General features: G+C 43.6%; 1 protein-coding gene across 3 annotated transcripts in view; it reads right to left on the bottom strand.

Annotated features, from left to right (window-relative positions):
- The window catches only part of ANKS1B (ankyrin repeat and sterile alpha motif domain containing 1B), an 845,363-nt gene that overhangs the window by 662,381 nt on the left and 167,325 nt on the right, over nucleotides 1-15,657 (bottom strand). For all 3 annotated transcript variants that reach the window (XM_090042850.1, XM_090042851.1, XM_090042852.1), the window contains 2 exons: nucleotides 11,071-11,187; nucleotides 8,240-8,415 (listed from right to left, as the gene is read on the bottom strand). In XM_090042850.1, coding sequence (XP_089898976.1) covers nucleotides 8,240-8,415; nucleotides 11,071-11,187 — 293 coding nt within the window. The remainder of the gene's footprint in view (nucleotides 1-8,239; nucleotides 8,416-11,070; nucleotides 11,188-15,657) is intronic.

Genomic DNA, 15,657 nt, shown 5'->3' with positions numbered 1-15,657 from the left:
CAGGGGCAGGACTAGGAGCCTATGTAAAAAAGGGCCCGATCCATTTCTTCTCCAGACCTCACCTCCCTGCAATGGGCTGGGCACCACCTAAGCTCCAAGGGGTACAATGCTTTTTGGAGTTCAGAGGGTGTCTGGCTAGCCCCACTGTGTCCCAGCATCCCCAAGCTGACTCAGGAGGGGCTACTGCATCCTGGAATACTGGAGGACTTCAACTTCGGCAGAATAGCTGCGGAGAGTGGCCACACCTTAATGGAACAGGAGCAAAATTCGGTGGACTACTAAAGTAGTGTAATTTTAAAATGAATAATGAGGGCTTTAAGCACTTAAAGGTGCAGCCAATCCAGGGGTTAAGAGATCCAGAAGCCACCTAAACTTATCATGTAACAAGGGCCTACCACCCTCCTGGACATGTTTCTGGACTGCTGAGCCTGAGGACAGTGAACGAGCTCCAGGGCACTGCCTCTGCCCAGTGGGAGGAGTAAGCCTTAGAGGTTGGGTACAGGGAAGGGACTTCCTGCCCCCACTGGGCTTGGGAGGAAACAGTGGGCAGCCTCCCCACCTGCTTTGTGCAACCCCAGCATGGATGGGCAGCACCCAGCCCAGCAGCTATGGAAGTTCAGGGGCTTCCAGTGCCTGCCAACCACAGCCCTACTGGGTGAGCCAGAAAGGGGGACCTGGTGGGCAGACCCTGCACAGCCCGGTGGAAAGTGAGGTCAGAGGGAACTGGCCTTGGGCTGCTATACTACAGCTGTCAAGCTCCACACTGCTCCAGCCATCCTGTCCTTTTTTTTTCCTCCAGAGCTGCACCCCCCTGCGCCATGGCCAGCCAGGTTGCTGGCCATCTGGGTGCCACCTGAGGTTTGGGCAATCCTTTTAGGAGCTCAGGTGGCACCCAGCCAGCTGACAACCCAGATGGGCTCTGGAGAAAAAAAGGATCAGATCTCTCCAAGCTCAAGCAGCAAGCTGGCTCTACCGCTAACTCCTATTTGTGCCCCTGCTCACCAAGCCTTTATTGGCAAGTCACAGCTCTGTAGGTAAAGGACAATCAGAGATGGTTTTCTGCCTTAAGGTGAGACTGCTCCACTAAGCTGAACAACACTAAACTAATTAACATTTGTGCAGCTTACAGCATAAAGTGTAATGAGACCCTTAAATGTCTACCCTCAGAAGCAGGACTAGGCATTTAGGATCACAAGAGAGGGTCCCTAACTTGCAGCCTAAGAAATAAACCTAAACTCCTGTGAAAGATGAAAATTTAGACAAACTTCTTGTAGCAGAGCACTAGGGTGCTCACTACTAGTGATGGCGATGCGGGTTTAGCTGCCAATCAATAGGGCAGCACAGCTGGGGGTTGCCTAAACTACAGATTGAGTCAGCTGATCAGGAGGGGGCAGGGCTTGGCCTTTATAACCAGACAGGCCAAGACCAGACTTACTTCCCCTTTGGCAGCCCAAGGAGCAGGAGCAGGATCTCTGCTGCCGCAGAGCACAGCCAAGCGGACCAAAGTTAAGCAGAGCAGCCAGAGCGCTCCAGCGTTCATATAATGATGAGAGGGGGTGAAGAGAACCCTGGCAGAGAGGTGAGGGAGTGCCTAGGTGGCGCACAGTTTAGGTTATAGCCGGGCGGCTTCTTTTGGGTTGTAGCCGGTTGGCTCAGGGCTTTATGTTGCTAGTTTTTTATCATTACACCGGAGGACCGGGTAAGGCTGTAGGGGTGCGAGGAGGCCTCATGGGAGCTCCCCAGTAGCTCGGGGGTTCCTGGTGCCCAGTAAGGGCACAGCAAGTGGTGCCAGCGAGGGCACAGCGATTGGTGCCACAGCTGGCACAGCAGGTGAGCGCCGGAGAGGCGCGGTGTGTGGGGTGTTGAGACTCCAGCCCATGAGGGCGGTATTTTGCCCAGTAGGGCATAGGACCCGGGAAAGGGGTCTGGGGCCAGGTAAGGTGGAGGCTGCCTGAGCCCCGTTGTGAGAAGGCCCCAGTGCGGGCGAGAGAGCGTGAGAAGCGCGGGACAGGCCCCAGAGAGCGCGAGTAGCAGGGGACAGGCCCCAGAGAGGGTGAGTAGTGCAAGAGGCACAGGACAGGCCCCAGAGGGGGCACGAGACCCCAGTGAGGGGAACTTACTGTGAGAGGCGGGTGACGAAACCCCAGCAGGGTAGCACCCGTGAGGAAGCACGCGGTGACCGCGGAGAAGCCCAGTCGGGGCGAAAACGTGGGGAGCGCGGAGACAAACCCTACGGGGGGGGGAACCCGCGGTGACCATGGTGAGACAGACCCTAGTGGGGAACTACCTATCTGGGAGAAGCCCCAGCAGGGGCAAATTTATTGAGAAGCCCCAGCGGGGCAAACTTATTGAGAAGCCCAGCAGGGCGAGTGTATAGACAAGCCCAGAGGGGCAAGCTTAGTGAGAAACTTAAAGGAGCAAGCATAGTGAGCCAGCCTGAGTGGGCTAGCGAATACAGGGGAACCGGTAAAAGGGCGCGAGTTGCGTGACAAGCTTGGGAGCGCCAGTAAGGGCGCTGGTTGCATGACAAGTGCAGGGGCATTAGCCAGGACACTGGTTGAGTGACAAGGCCAGAGCACCTGCGGGAGGCGCCAGTTGCGTGGCAAGCCCAAGAGCGCCAGTCAGCGCACAGAGAGTAAACTGACCAGTCAACGTCCGGTACATCTGCGAGGCTTGGGGCGTGCTAAAGGGGAGGTTGGAGGCACGCGTAGCCCATAAGGCTGGGGCGCACCGGGTCACTCCTCATTGGATAGGGGCCAGGATGAACAGAGCACCATGTCATAGGGAACACAGTAAGGCAGCCTCCCTTAAAAGATATATAACACCAAGACGTGGCGGGCGAGACTGAGGGTGTTAAACAGTTAACTTGGCACGGTAGGGGGCGCTAGGGAGATCATGGCCACTCCTAAGGCCTGCTCCGTGACACTTCTATATTTAACTTTTCGTACATCTAGGCATCTCTGGACTTTCTAGATCTCTTGTCAAAGGACTTATCCATATTGTTTCCCTAGTTTTCCTGTTGTGAGAGCTTCCTGTCACCACTCTCAAATGTACCAGGCAGAGATTTTGTAAACTATAATAGTGGGTGCTCTCAGTGAGCTTCACTACCTCATTTTGGAGTTGCTGTACATGTAGTAGGAACAGTTGGTTTTCCACGCTGAACTGGGAGCAGCAGGTGTTCATGTACTCAGAGGTATCTAAGATTCCCCACTGACGGCATAGGGACCCTAAGTGCCTGAACAGTCAAATTGGACCACTGTCCTGAGATAAGGCAACTTTTATCTTCATTGATTTTTTTTGAAGAATCTTCATAAATTAAGAGCTTGTCCACAGGCAAAGTGCAGTGCACAAAGTTCACTAGCTGACATGCTCTCACCCACCTTTCCATCATAGTAATTTATTCATGTGCACATGCCCTGAGAATTAAAAACTGATTGAATAAATTATCTCAAAAATAAGACTTGGTGGCACAGTGATTAAATGCAGTTATTCATCACAAAGAGATTCAGATTATGCAATACATAAAAATAAAGAGATGATCTCATGCAAGACCTACATTTATCCATCAAACAGCTTCTACATTTGAAGCAAATGACAGTTTCATCAAGAAAGTAGGACAGTGGAATAGAAAAAAGTGACATAGGTCAGAAGCAAGTTGCATTTTGAAAGCTGCATGGGGACAGATGTGAAGCCTCTGTTCAAACAACGGTTGTCAGTCATTAAAGGCTATGCTACCCTGTAACCTGCAAAAACAGCTTCCCCATTCCAAGATTCCTCATACTTTTCAGCCTGTTTAAAGTCCTACCATTAGACTGCTGTAGATTTGCAAGTAGAATGACCAGCTAGGGAAGTAAAAGCAAGAAATGGAAAGTTTCATGTTTTAGCTCTTCACATATATAACCAAAACATGTTAATAATCTATTTTGTTACTACACGATTTCTCTCTTTAGGAATTAACATATTTTTGTTAAGTATGGTAATTGAAGTAAAAAAAAAAATCACATTTATGAAAGAAAAGGATTGAAGTGGATGTGTGTAGTATGCAAATCTTATGCATGCATGAAGGTGAGTTATCTCTTGATTTTCTCAGCTTTTGGGATGCTGTGTTTTTATATTGTGAATCAAGAGATTCCATAGACTATCCATACCAAATAAAAAGATATACAGTAAAAGCCCCATTTTCCAGCATGAGTGGGGAATGGGGGGTGCCAGTAATCTAAAAATGCCAGTTACCTGAGGCACAGGGGTTTCTGGCCAAACACTGGGGAGGAGGCGCAGCAGCCACACACAGAGCAGGGAGGAGGGGTGTGGCGGGTGGCTGCATGCAGAGCAAAAGCAGCACTGGGTGGTGGGTGGCAGCAACCACTGCCACATGCCATCTACCCCCCACAACATCCAGCCGGCCAAATGGAAATTCCAGTTAATAGAAATGCCAGTTAGTAAAATGCAAAATAACAGGGGTTTTACTGTATGTTGATCAGAGGTACTGTAGGTTTTTTTCTGGCTCAAACATAATAGCAATGGTTCTCCATTCCTTCCTTTTCTCTGCTTTTACTCATTCAGGAGACCCTCACCATTCATGGAGGATAAGTTCTGGAGATCCCTGCGAATGGCAAAAGCTGTGAATCCTGACGGGGCTGCCCATCAGACCCCATAGCTGCCCCCTGCTCCCCCGCAGCATCTGGGGACCAACCCCTTCCCCCCTGAGTGCCACTGTGGCTGCTCAGAGCACTGCCACAGCTGCCTCCAGCAGTGGCGGTGGAGAAGATGCCACCACTGCCTCCCTCCCCATCCCTTGGGGCTCCCCTGCAGCATCTGGGGACCGACCCCTTCCCCGCACACTAAGTCCCATCTTGGCTGCCTCCAGGGAAGAAGATGTTGCCACTGCCTCCCTCCACATCCCTGGTGCTCACTCTCCACCCACCTCCCAGCTCTCGCCTCACCCACGAAAATTTGAATCTGTGAACCCAGAGTTCATGAATAGTGAGGGTTTCCTGTACAGCAATGTTACTAAACACATCCATTATTATAAACAGTGAACATTTATGGTTTGAACACGGACTTTACAATAAACTTGCATAAAAATGTATGTGGGAATATCAAGCCTGCAAAAAATGTTTAGTGATGTAAGTTACAAATTAGAGTTTTGAGAAAAGGGGACTTTACCTTGAAGTAATGTATATGCAAGGGGCCTGGAACAAAGTATAAGCTAAAGTAGATCCCCTGTACATGCACTTTAATTTACATTTGTCTATTGATTCTCCCTGCTGCATCTCTTTATTTTGGCTCCCTGTCATGTAACACACACCCACTTAGATTTTCTTAGCCTCCCTTAGCTTCATATAGATTCCCTGAACATCCACTTACTGACATGTAACCTCCTCCACATTATTACGATGCCTCTATATTTGGCCTTACCATTTTATTTTGCTACTTATTTACTTATATATTGCTATAAATATATATAGATGTAGATGGATACCACCCATTTTGACTATGTAATAGAGTTTCTCTTTTAAAAAAATTGTATGTTTAAGCACCTTGCACTGAACCTAAGTTAAAAACTACCACTCTAACAGAGATGCAAAACAAATAAATAAATAAACAAACAAAAATCTTACATAAGATGGCTGCTTTTGTTCTTTAATTTACTGAGCCAGACTGCCATCTATTGGAAAATAAATATTTTTAAAATTATGCTGCTTCTTAGCCGAAGTACAACACCAGAAATTAAAAAATGACATTATCAAAGGCAGTCTCTGAGAGCAAGCATGCTTATATATGCAAAGTCTGTTTATTTAGGCTTGTATAAAGTGAAGTATTTGTCCCAACAGTCTTTCATCACAAATTTCCTTGCTGCATTTTCCAATGCCAGTGCAGGGCTCCTTTCATTCCTTCTACTAAACAACTATACCTGTTTTACTGAATATTTTTGGTGGGTACCAAACACTTATACCACAATGGTGATATAGACTTACATGTCTGCACAAAGCACTTAGCTAGTATTTTGCCTTCCAAGTCCAACCGTGTAACACTCCAAGAAAAAAATCCCATACCATTTTCCATAGAACTTCAGCTGAATTCATTCAGTGTTTGGGTAATTATTCTTTTTAGCTTCCTCATTCAATATGTGGCCAGACTTTAACTACTGAATACCACCCAAACCTTGCACTGTATAGAAAAGTATTAATCTATCCATGGGCACTTTGATGCTATGTTTACCTGTGGCAGCAACATGCCCCCACAGGCTTTCAAAGGGGCGAGAGTGAGCTCCGTGGGTCCCAAAACCCTGAAGCGGACCCCATGCAGGGAAAACTTACCTCCTGCCAGCCCAGCAGCGCAGGAACCGGGACTGTGGCCGCAGTCATGCGAGCCAGCGTTACGCTGGCTGGACCAATCACAGCAGCTGTACCACCCACCACATGGAAATGGAAGTTTAAAAGCCCCAACAGATCCTGTGGTAAGGGGGAGCCAGAGGAAGAAAGAGTAAGTGGACAGCACATGAGACGTGCTGAGGCTTCTGCAGGGAAGAGGAGCGGCACAGCCAGAGCAGCATCGGTGAGCAGTGCAAGGGAAATCTTCAAGCCCCCTGCCGGAGGCAGAGCAGAGGAAACACTTCGACCCCCTGTAGGAGGCAGAGCAGGGGAAGCACTGTAGCTCTCTGCGGAAGACAGACCAGAGGAAGCGTTCAAGCTCCCTGTAAGAGGTAGAGCAAGGGAAGTGTTTGAGCCCCCTGTAGGAGGCTTGGGGAAAGGAGGCGGCTCCACATCCCTCTCCACCCCAGGAGAACATTTCTTCTAAAGAAAACAGAAAAAGAAAGAGAAAAAAACAAAGAGAGAGAGAGAGACGGTTGGGGCATCAAGGTCGGAAGAACAAGAGCCGATGGAGCCCACTCAGACATGGGTCCCCCCCAACTGAAGCAGGCTGTGAGCAAGCCTGCGGGATTGAAACCACCATCGCACAGTCACCTATCTGGTTGGCGAGTGGACGGGGTGTAGGGGAGGCGGAGCCCTGTGGAACATTGCGCCGAACAATCGTGAGCACAGCCATTGTCGGGAAGCTCTCTCAAGAAGATCTTCACTGAACCGCTGCTCTTGATAGCTTAACATCAAAGTCGTGGCAGGCAAGTTGAGGGGAGGGGCTACATGTCCAACAGGCCGTGCTACCCATAAGGCCCCCCAGACCTCACATTACCATACTACCCGAGCCTTTCACAAACAATAAAGAATTTATCTTCTAAACTCACATTAAAGGACTAATATTATACCTTAATATCACAGTTTACAATAATATATCTTAAAATTAAGGTAATAATTTACAATAATATACCTTAAAATTAAGGTTAGTGTCCTAATCACCAGATTACAGAATCATGCTCCTCCTTGTGGGCTCTCTGTCCAGCCCCCTATATCTTGGATTCTTTGCTAAACAGTGGCATAACTTTAACAGGACTGAAAAATGCCCCATGCAGACTAGCCTAAATCCTAATAGTTTCAGTACTCTCCTGCAAGTTAGAAAATGTGAGGTTGAAACCAACTGCAGCTGCATAAACCATCCTAGGAGGTGAAAATAGCTTGTTGGTGAAGACAATTTCCTGGAAGGTAAGAGATGTTTGTTTAAACTCCCCTTAGGAAGACAAGGAACTTGAACCAAATTGTTCCTCTTCCTGGGCAAGTGATCTCAGTGTTTTGTATTGTATTGTATTGTATTATATTGTATTGTATAAAAGGTATTATTCACCCCAGAAAGAGATTAAAGAGAGGGGGAGAGGAAGAGGGAGAGGGAGAGAGATAGAGACAAATTATTTTCAAAGAATGGATGTAGGTTGCTATTTTCAACAGAATAAAGAATATGTTCTATGCTGTAAATCTCAAATCTGAAGAGAGACCTTGGGAAAGATCTAAATCAGGTGCCTAAACCCAACACCTCACCAAAGTTTTGTATTTGTTTGGCTACCTCTAGGTGGCTCCCTTCTCCCTATGGACTGGAATGTAAATTCTTTACTCCTCTTGATAAGTAGTTTCTCACACAATGGTGCCACTAAAGTCAATGTAGTCATTCAGGTAAATAACTGCTCACCTGAATACATAAGGGTTCATATTTATCCCTTCTATCTGTAACAAGCATACTCCATATTCTTTTTCAGACTGCAGTTCATATCAATTTTGCTATATTAATCTAATGAATGTACAAGAAGCAATGTAAAATATAAAAGTTATCTGTGTCCCATCATACTTACTATATTAAGTTTCGTTTGGCTTCCACTGGTCACAAGTTCTTCTTCTGATATCTTACTAAAATTGTCCAGAAAATGTTCTGATATTGTATGTGACAAATCTTCAAAAGAATACTCCTTTTCTTGGCATAACTTGATTTCATTTAAGAGCTTTGATAACTCTCCAGTCACAGCTTCACCTTTAAAAAGGTAAATAAAATACAATCATGAATTAGAATTCAAAGGGTATTTTATTTCTTCGAACTTTTTAATAAGATGAACTATTCCTTCAATTGTGTGCCTTATGGTTCAGAATACATTGTGACTTTCAGAGCCATTCTACACATCACATGTCTGCTCTGATTAACATGTTAACTATTATTCTGAAGATGTTATTCCTTTGTTAATCGCTAAATTCTTGATAAAAGGTACCCAAGTGCTAAAGCAACTGGTGTCATATATTTCTAAATTTAATTATGGGCCAGACTCTAATACATGCATCCCAATGAATATGTACCTTATTCTGCAAGCAGCCCCATTAACACTAGTGGGGCCTTTATAGATAAAGTACAATGCTATTCAGTATGAGTAAATCAGAATCAGTAATGAAAGAGGTAGTGACTACACTAAGGGAGCACAGCAGGAACACAAGAAACTATCTCATTTTGTTCAAGTATACTGGGTTCTCCAATAGTAGGAGTCCCTGCAGTTTAGCTAATACAGTGACTCCCCATTTCCTTTGGGGAGCAAGAGGCTGAAAAGAAAGCACTTCTCCACTTTCTTTCACTCTACAGAATGAAAGTGCAGTGTGCTGTTCCGCCAGCACACTGAGGGAAAGAAATCTAATCTCTCCTAAGGGACTGAATAGATTATGCACACAAAGAATTTACAATGAAGCCTCAGATATGATTGTGTCTCAGTTTAATATCTGTGTTTCTGGTGCAGCTTTGCATTGTCCTCTGTGCCTGTAGGCATAAGTAGTAAGATCTAGGTCTAAGGATAATATTTAAGAATATTAAAAAAATGTTCATTGTCATGGCTGAGTGTTTCAAAACCAGCAATGGAATCCAATCAATTAAAAAAACAACAACCAAAAACAATGGACTTTCTATATTTAAGACATCAATTGGGGTTTTGAATATTGGAACGTGGTTTAAAAAGATTTTTACATAGTGCTTTGTATTTAGCCTTCTATTTAGAAAATAATGATTAATAAAAATATTATAAGAAATAGAAATTGAAAGTTAGAGTAAACAATATTAAAAGCTATTTTAAAACATCTTTTTTTAAAAACAGAGTCCACTGAAAGTAAAACCAACCAAACAAAACCTTTCTTTTTTTACCCCATATGCATACCATGAATGAAAAAAATTGAATTGAAAAAAATCCTGTTAGTCTAATGCCTCTACTGTAGTCAGTTGGGTTATTTGTCACGTAAGGTTCTAACCAGCATAACTAAAGACATCAAAATGTGGTTCTCAGAAGCAAGTTTAGTTCTCTAATAGGAGCAGCTATTTTGCAAGTGAAAAAAGCAACTGAAATGAAGAGTGAAATCGTTACTTTTCAGGGAGCAAGGAGATATTTCTTCTTGCATTGACAAAACCTAATGCTTTTCCCGAAGTTGTGGATCTTCCACCCAGCAGGATCGTCAAAGTCATCTGGTCCCCAAACAAGCACTGCACACCTCCTGCAACATGTGCCCCATACTGCCCTGCACAACATGTACAGTGCATGCCCCAGCCCCAGCCCTCTGTGCTACATGCAGGGCTGCCAATGCAAGAGAAGTTTTTTTCTGACAATCTATAAGTTCTTTATGACAAACTTTTTTCCTGATGCCTTTTTAGTGGTGCACATTTAACATAAGTCTTATGCCAGGCCCTGCCCTGCTGCCAGACCCCAGTTAGAAGAGCTGAGCTCAACATTAAGGGTTTAACACAAACTATAGTAAAAAAAAGTTTAATCAGTGAGAAGTTTGCTGTAAAAAACATTTTTTGGGTTGACAACTCTCCTTGATTGCAAGAATAGTTTTACACTGTGCTGCCCTCAACCACCCACCAGAAACCCCTACTCATCCCCACACCTTGATGCTCCCACTGTAACATGCTGCTCCCCCACCCTTACCAGCTACCAACCTTACCAGCCCCACTCCACTTGTCCCAGCATGGACCTCCAAATAAACCTACCTGCAGCCCGGCAGTATTATAGACAGTCTGGTATACAGCAACAGCAGCAGCACTTGGCCAAGAGAACATTTCCTGCAGGGTGCTATGCTCCCACTTAGACATCAGGCGATGCTGCTGTTCTCTGTCTGTCAGAGCTTCAATCAAGCTGCAGCTGCTTAGTGTTTTTACTGATAGGTAATTTTTTTTTTACTGACTTTACTGACATCCATTTTTACTCTGTTTTTTTACTGGCAATCTGGCTTCATGCAGCACACATCAAACCAGCCCCACATCTCATATGCAGTTTGTTGGGCTGGGACAAGTGCTCACTGTATACAGCATATGGATTGATCTGGGGTATACCACATGTGGTACACATCTCCAGCTCAACACTGAATGCATGATTCATTAATAGCTCATTTGTAAGAACTCATTTCAATTCCTTCCTACATAACACATATTATACTGCATATTAGAAAATAAACTGATACCTCTTCTGAGGGGTAGCACCCAGCTCATTAATCTTCCTAAGAACTAACTTTTTTACATCAATATTCCCTTTTATTTTTTCTCTTCCCAATTTATATTTCTGTAGATATATTACTAGTAGAATAAATTATATTACTACAAGAATAAATGATAGTATTAGAACCTTTGGCAAAGCTTCTCCAGTCATAAAATTGTTATATTTACTTTTAGTCCTTTGGGATGGAGAAACCTCTGGGGATAGAATGGAAGACTGATGTTCTGACAGTGGACATTCCTGCATGGGTTCCTCTGAAACAGATGCATTTCCTGTTTCCATGTAGTCTGTAAAGAAACAGAGACACATATCACAACTCCACCCATTTTTTCTGGTCAAAAGTGTATTTTGGTCTTTCTGTAATGAATGATTATTTCCTTTTTCAATTTCCCAGGTACATTCTTTCACAAGTGATTGCCTTTCAATGATTTTTATCTTAAATATTATAAGCATCATAATGACCAGTCACTTCATTTAACTTGCTGAGCATAAAACTCATTTCAGAGTTAATCAATACTAGCTTCTGCAGTTAATTTTTTCTTTTTATTTAAAACGTGTGTTAAGTAAATGGTCCATTCTTATTCAAATACAGTTTTCTATCCTTTTTTAAAGATTATTTTTATTTTTATTAAAAAAGCTAAAATAATATAAAAAGTTGATACTTTTTATTAATTCTTTAGAGACCAAATACATTGCCTGCGATACACAAGATTAAGGTAAGAGAAAGTATGCATCCTCCAGAACTATTTGAATTATCAGTATGGAAAATGTCCTTTTCCAGATGTCTCAAGATTCACCTATGCTACAATGCTATGCGAAATCAGACTGTTTATTGTAGCTAGAATGATGAGCAGATGAAGCTATATTTCAACTTTATTATAAAGATTTTAATTCAATCTTCTCATGCATTTCTTTATGCTTAGCTTAACGGGATACTAACTTTAATAAAGCTTATATTTATATCTACTCTTGCAAAACAAATATTAGATAATAAATGACATTAATTTATGCACAATGATTCCATTTTTCTAACAGACTGGGCTTTTATGTTAGGCAACGTTATTTTGTCTCATCATTCTGTTGGTTTCATGCATATATACTTTAGGAACAAAAGGCAACAACAGTGCTCACTGGAATATACAGAAAACAGAACCATAGCTGGTATCACTGGTATCTTGCATATAGAATGACATGTTATTACAGAAATCAGACGAGATTGCTTTCTACAAAGTGAAATCTCTCCAGTTTAATATCCATAGTCTGCAGCATAATTATTAATTGGGTTATGAAGCTAAAAGAAAAAAAAAAAAGAAAAAGAAAAATCTACATTAAAAATAGCCTTCTGAAGCAGAGATTTTGGAACTGACAAGGGAAGAGCATATGCCAGCTAAAGCATCTTAGCTTTCAAAATGCTTTGAAGATTTTTAAAAGTATGTTTCCTAGGTGACATTTATACCTCCTCTTGGCTTCCAGTGGTGTCCATATGTTTCTTTATTCTTACAGAATGAAAGGAAAAATTGTTTTCTGCTAATTAATCTTATCACTAAAAGCTTGTCACACAGATATCACTAGAGGGGGCTGTTCATCCCTAGAGCATTAAAAAAAAGAGCAGTAAGTAAAAGCGCTATGTGAAAGACCACTGCCTGAGTGAGATACTACAGAGTATTTCCAGCTCTGTCAACAATGTTGTTTGAACAGTTAATGTAGAAGATTGAGAAAAAAGGAAAGGAGAACAGATCAAATGCCTGAAAAAGGAAAAGTAATGAGGCAGGGGAGTCTTGAGAATAATGAAAGATTGTAACGTTGCCCTCCAATATTCATATCAAGTTGTGCATTTTAAATGGTATTGTGCTTTTTATTTTCCCTCTCAAGACCCAACAAACTAAAGTGCTTACCTGCTGGCAACTAATTCTGCTGAGGGTGTTAAGACAAACTTGTAATGTCTCATAAATGAAGACTAAAATCTTGCATTTTAATTTCCATCAAATCTCAAAAAACATCAATGTCCTTTAGCAAACATTATAGCTGTAGATTTTTTAGAATTTTTGCTTATGCTTACAGATAATTTTCTCCTTATGAGACTTCACAGTACACATCTTTTATTTACGTTTTTAACTGAATAATGCATTTTCTCAATAAATTTATCTAAGAAAGAAAGTTCTGAGAAATAACTGTAGTTTCTCAGGCTATGATAAATTTTAATATCCAAACTACAACAGATATTAAAGCCTCAACTCCTATCTTACTTTTCCTGACTACAAAGAGCCAGAATTCAGTGACTGCAGAAGGATGAAACCTCATCTTCAATCACTGCTCAAATTTAGGAGAGGCCTACTGAAAGATGTCACTTTTTCTGGAAGGGGAAGCCAGAATCTCTTTGCCTAAAGAAAGGCGTTTGTGCCCGAAAGCTTGCAAAGAACCATTTTTCCAACTATTTAGTTAGTCTAATAAAAAATATCACATCTGCCCAAGGAATTTTGTCACTCTTTCTGCAAAGCAGAGTAGTTCATTGCAATAGAGTAGGCTCTGGGCAGGGAGGGCAAAGGTAGTCTAGATTGAATGGATGGTTCACTAACCAGAATAATTTCCCTTCTGCAATGTGATGGAGCCCATAGTAGAAGAAATAAAACATCTCAGTCTCTTTCATGGATGTGACAAAAGGTAGTAAAACCCATGGGTGCATCTGCATGTGCACTTTAATGTGGAGCTGATGAATCAGCTCCGCAGTTAAGCATCACTGAGCACATCTACATGAGATGCTTAACCTCATATTAGCATAGTTTACTGTGAAGTAAGCATGTACGTCTACATGCACACATGCTTACTTCACAATAAACCTCCCTAATCTTGAGAAAATTTGCTACCTGAAAATGCTAGCAAATTTTCACGAGATGAATAATGGTTCCTTAGTGCTTGTGTAGATGCCTGAACGGGAGCAAAATCTGCTCCCAGTCAGCTGTTCAGCAGGGGGTAGGAGATGGCTCCCTGCCCCTGGGAGCTGCCTGCTGCTGGGGCAGGCTCCACCACTGAAGCCTCGGCAGGGACAATGTCCCCCTGCCCTGGCAGCAGAGAGTTACAGGCCCCCCACTCCAAGATCATGATCAGGGAGCCAGGGACTGGGGGACCCTTATCTCTTCTGTGACTGTGGGGGCAGTGCTGGGAGATCATTATCTCTCAGCCTGAGCTCTGCAGTCACAGGGCTTGGGCTGGGAGACCCTTATCTCCCAACCTGAGCTCTGTGGTCATGGGGCTTGGGTTGGGAGACCCTCATCTCTCAGTACCAGCTCCAGTGCAGAGAGAGAAAGATCTCCCAGCCTGAGCCCCATGGTCATGGAGCCAGTGCTAAGAGCTCCCCACTGGCAGGGACAAGGGAGCCTGTTCCCTGCCCAGCTCCACAAGCACAGAGCAGTGGGAGGGGAGGTGGGGCGGAACAGGCTGGGGGGTTTATTCCCAGCTCACTTCCACACTCACAGAGCTAGGCAGGGAACAAGGCTCCTAGCCTGTTCCCCCCCCCCCCCCCCGCCTCCCCATGCATGTCAGATGCTAAATCTCAGTGATTACTTATCTTAACTGTTTAGGATTTGAACGTCTCCTAGGTGAAAAACACATTGTTTAAAGAATGACACCTGAAAATCACTTCCAGGGTATGCAATCCTAGCTCTATCACAACATAAAAGAACGCATTTATATCAAATGCCACAGCTCATATAAACAGAAGTATGATAAAGTTAAATTCAGCTTGACACTACATTTACGTAGAGATCACATATGCCATTATTAGTAAAACAAATTCAACCAAACATGCATGATATCTCATGAACACCCCAAAATATTGTGGGTTCATGACAACTGTATTTAAAACATTTTCTTTTGTGGGTGTTCACATTTTTGGATGAAACAACTATTTAATAATCAGATAATCAGTAAGAAGATTGCTGTTGAATTGTCATAACTTTTCTTTGAAATGGGAGGTGTTAACTGCTAATTTTCAGGTGAGAATGTCTAAAACAGTCCTCTACTTCAGGGTTATCCAATGCACAACTCCCCGTTCTTCAGGGTGATGGAGAGCAGGCACTATACTCCTGAGGTCCCCAAATTTATCAGGTGAGCATCCTGAAGATGTGTGTGGCTCTGGCTCTATACCATGGCAGGCTATCTACATCCAGAAAGCCCTAGCTGACTGCCTTCTTACCTGTGTGGACTGCGCTTTGAGTGCCCACACCTGGCACTGAACCATGTGTCTCCTGCCCCAGGTTCCTCTGGCCCTGCATCATGGGCAGCACTGCCCACAACTCAAGTTCCTTCCCCTCTCCCTTCTCAACCCCTGCCTCCCCAGGGCACACACTAAGGTATGGGGGAATGTAGTGTGAGAAAGACACGTGCCTCCACTTAAAACGTTGAGGTTACCAAACCTTTCCTGTGTTTAATAAAGAAAACATGTTGAACATTGTCCATGTCTCAGCTTGGTCCCTCCTCTGAATTAATAAAAAACAGCAAATCTTTGTCCAGCAGTGAGCTGGCATGGGGGTAGGGGTTAAGAACAGGGAGACAGAACCTGGAAGGAGGTTTGGGATTAGGGGGAATACTCTAGGGCCTGAACTGAACAAACATGAAACTTCAGCAGGGAGACATGGGGTGTAGGGCTTTTGACCTTGCACCTTGCTTTTCAGGGGTACAGAGTCAAGGCCAGGAACTTCTCCATGAAGGAGCTGGATAGCTGCATGATCCCATACCCAATGTCTGTTTGAGACAGCTGC

Source organism: Crocodylus siamensis, chromosome 4 (genome assembly GCF_052110815.1).
Source record: "Crocodylus siamensis isolate JL-2025a chromosome 4, ASM5211081v1, whole genome shotgun sequence".
NCBI lineage: Eukaryota > Metazoa > Chordata > Crocodylia > Crocodylidae > Crocodylus > Crocodylus siamensis.
This window is presented reverse-complemented; position numbering and strand designations above follow the sequence as displayed.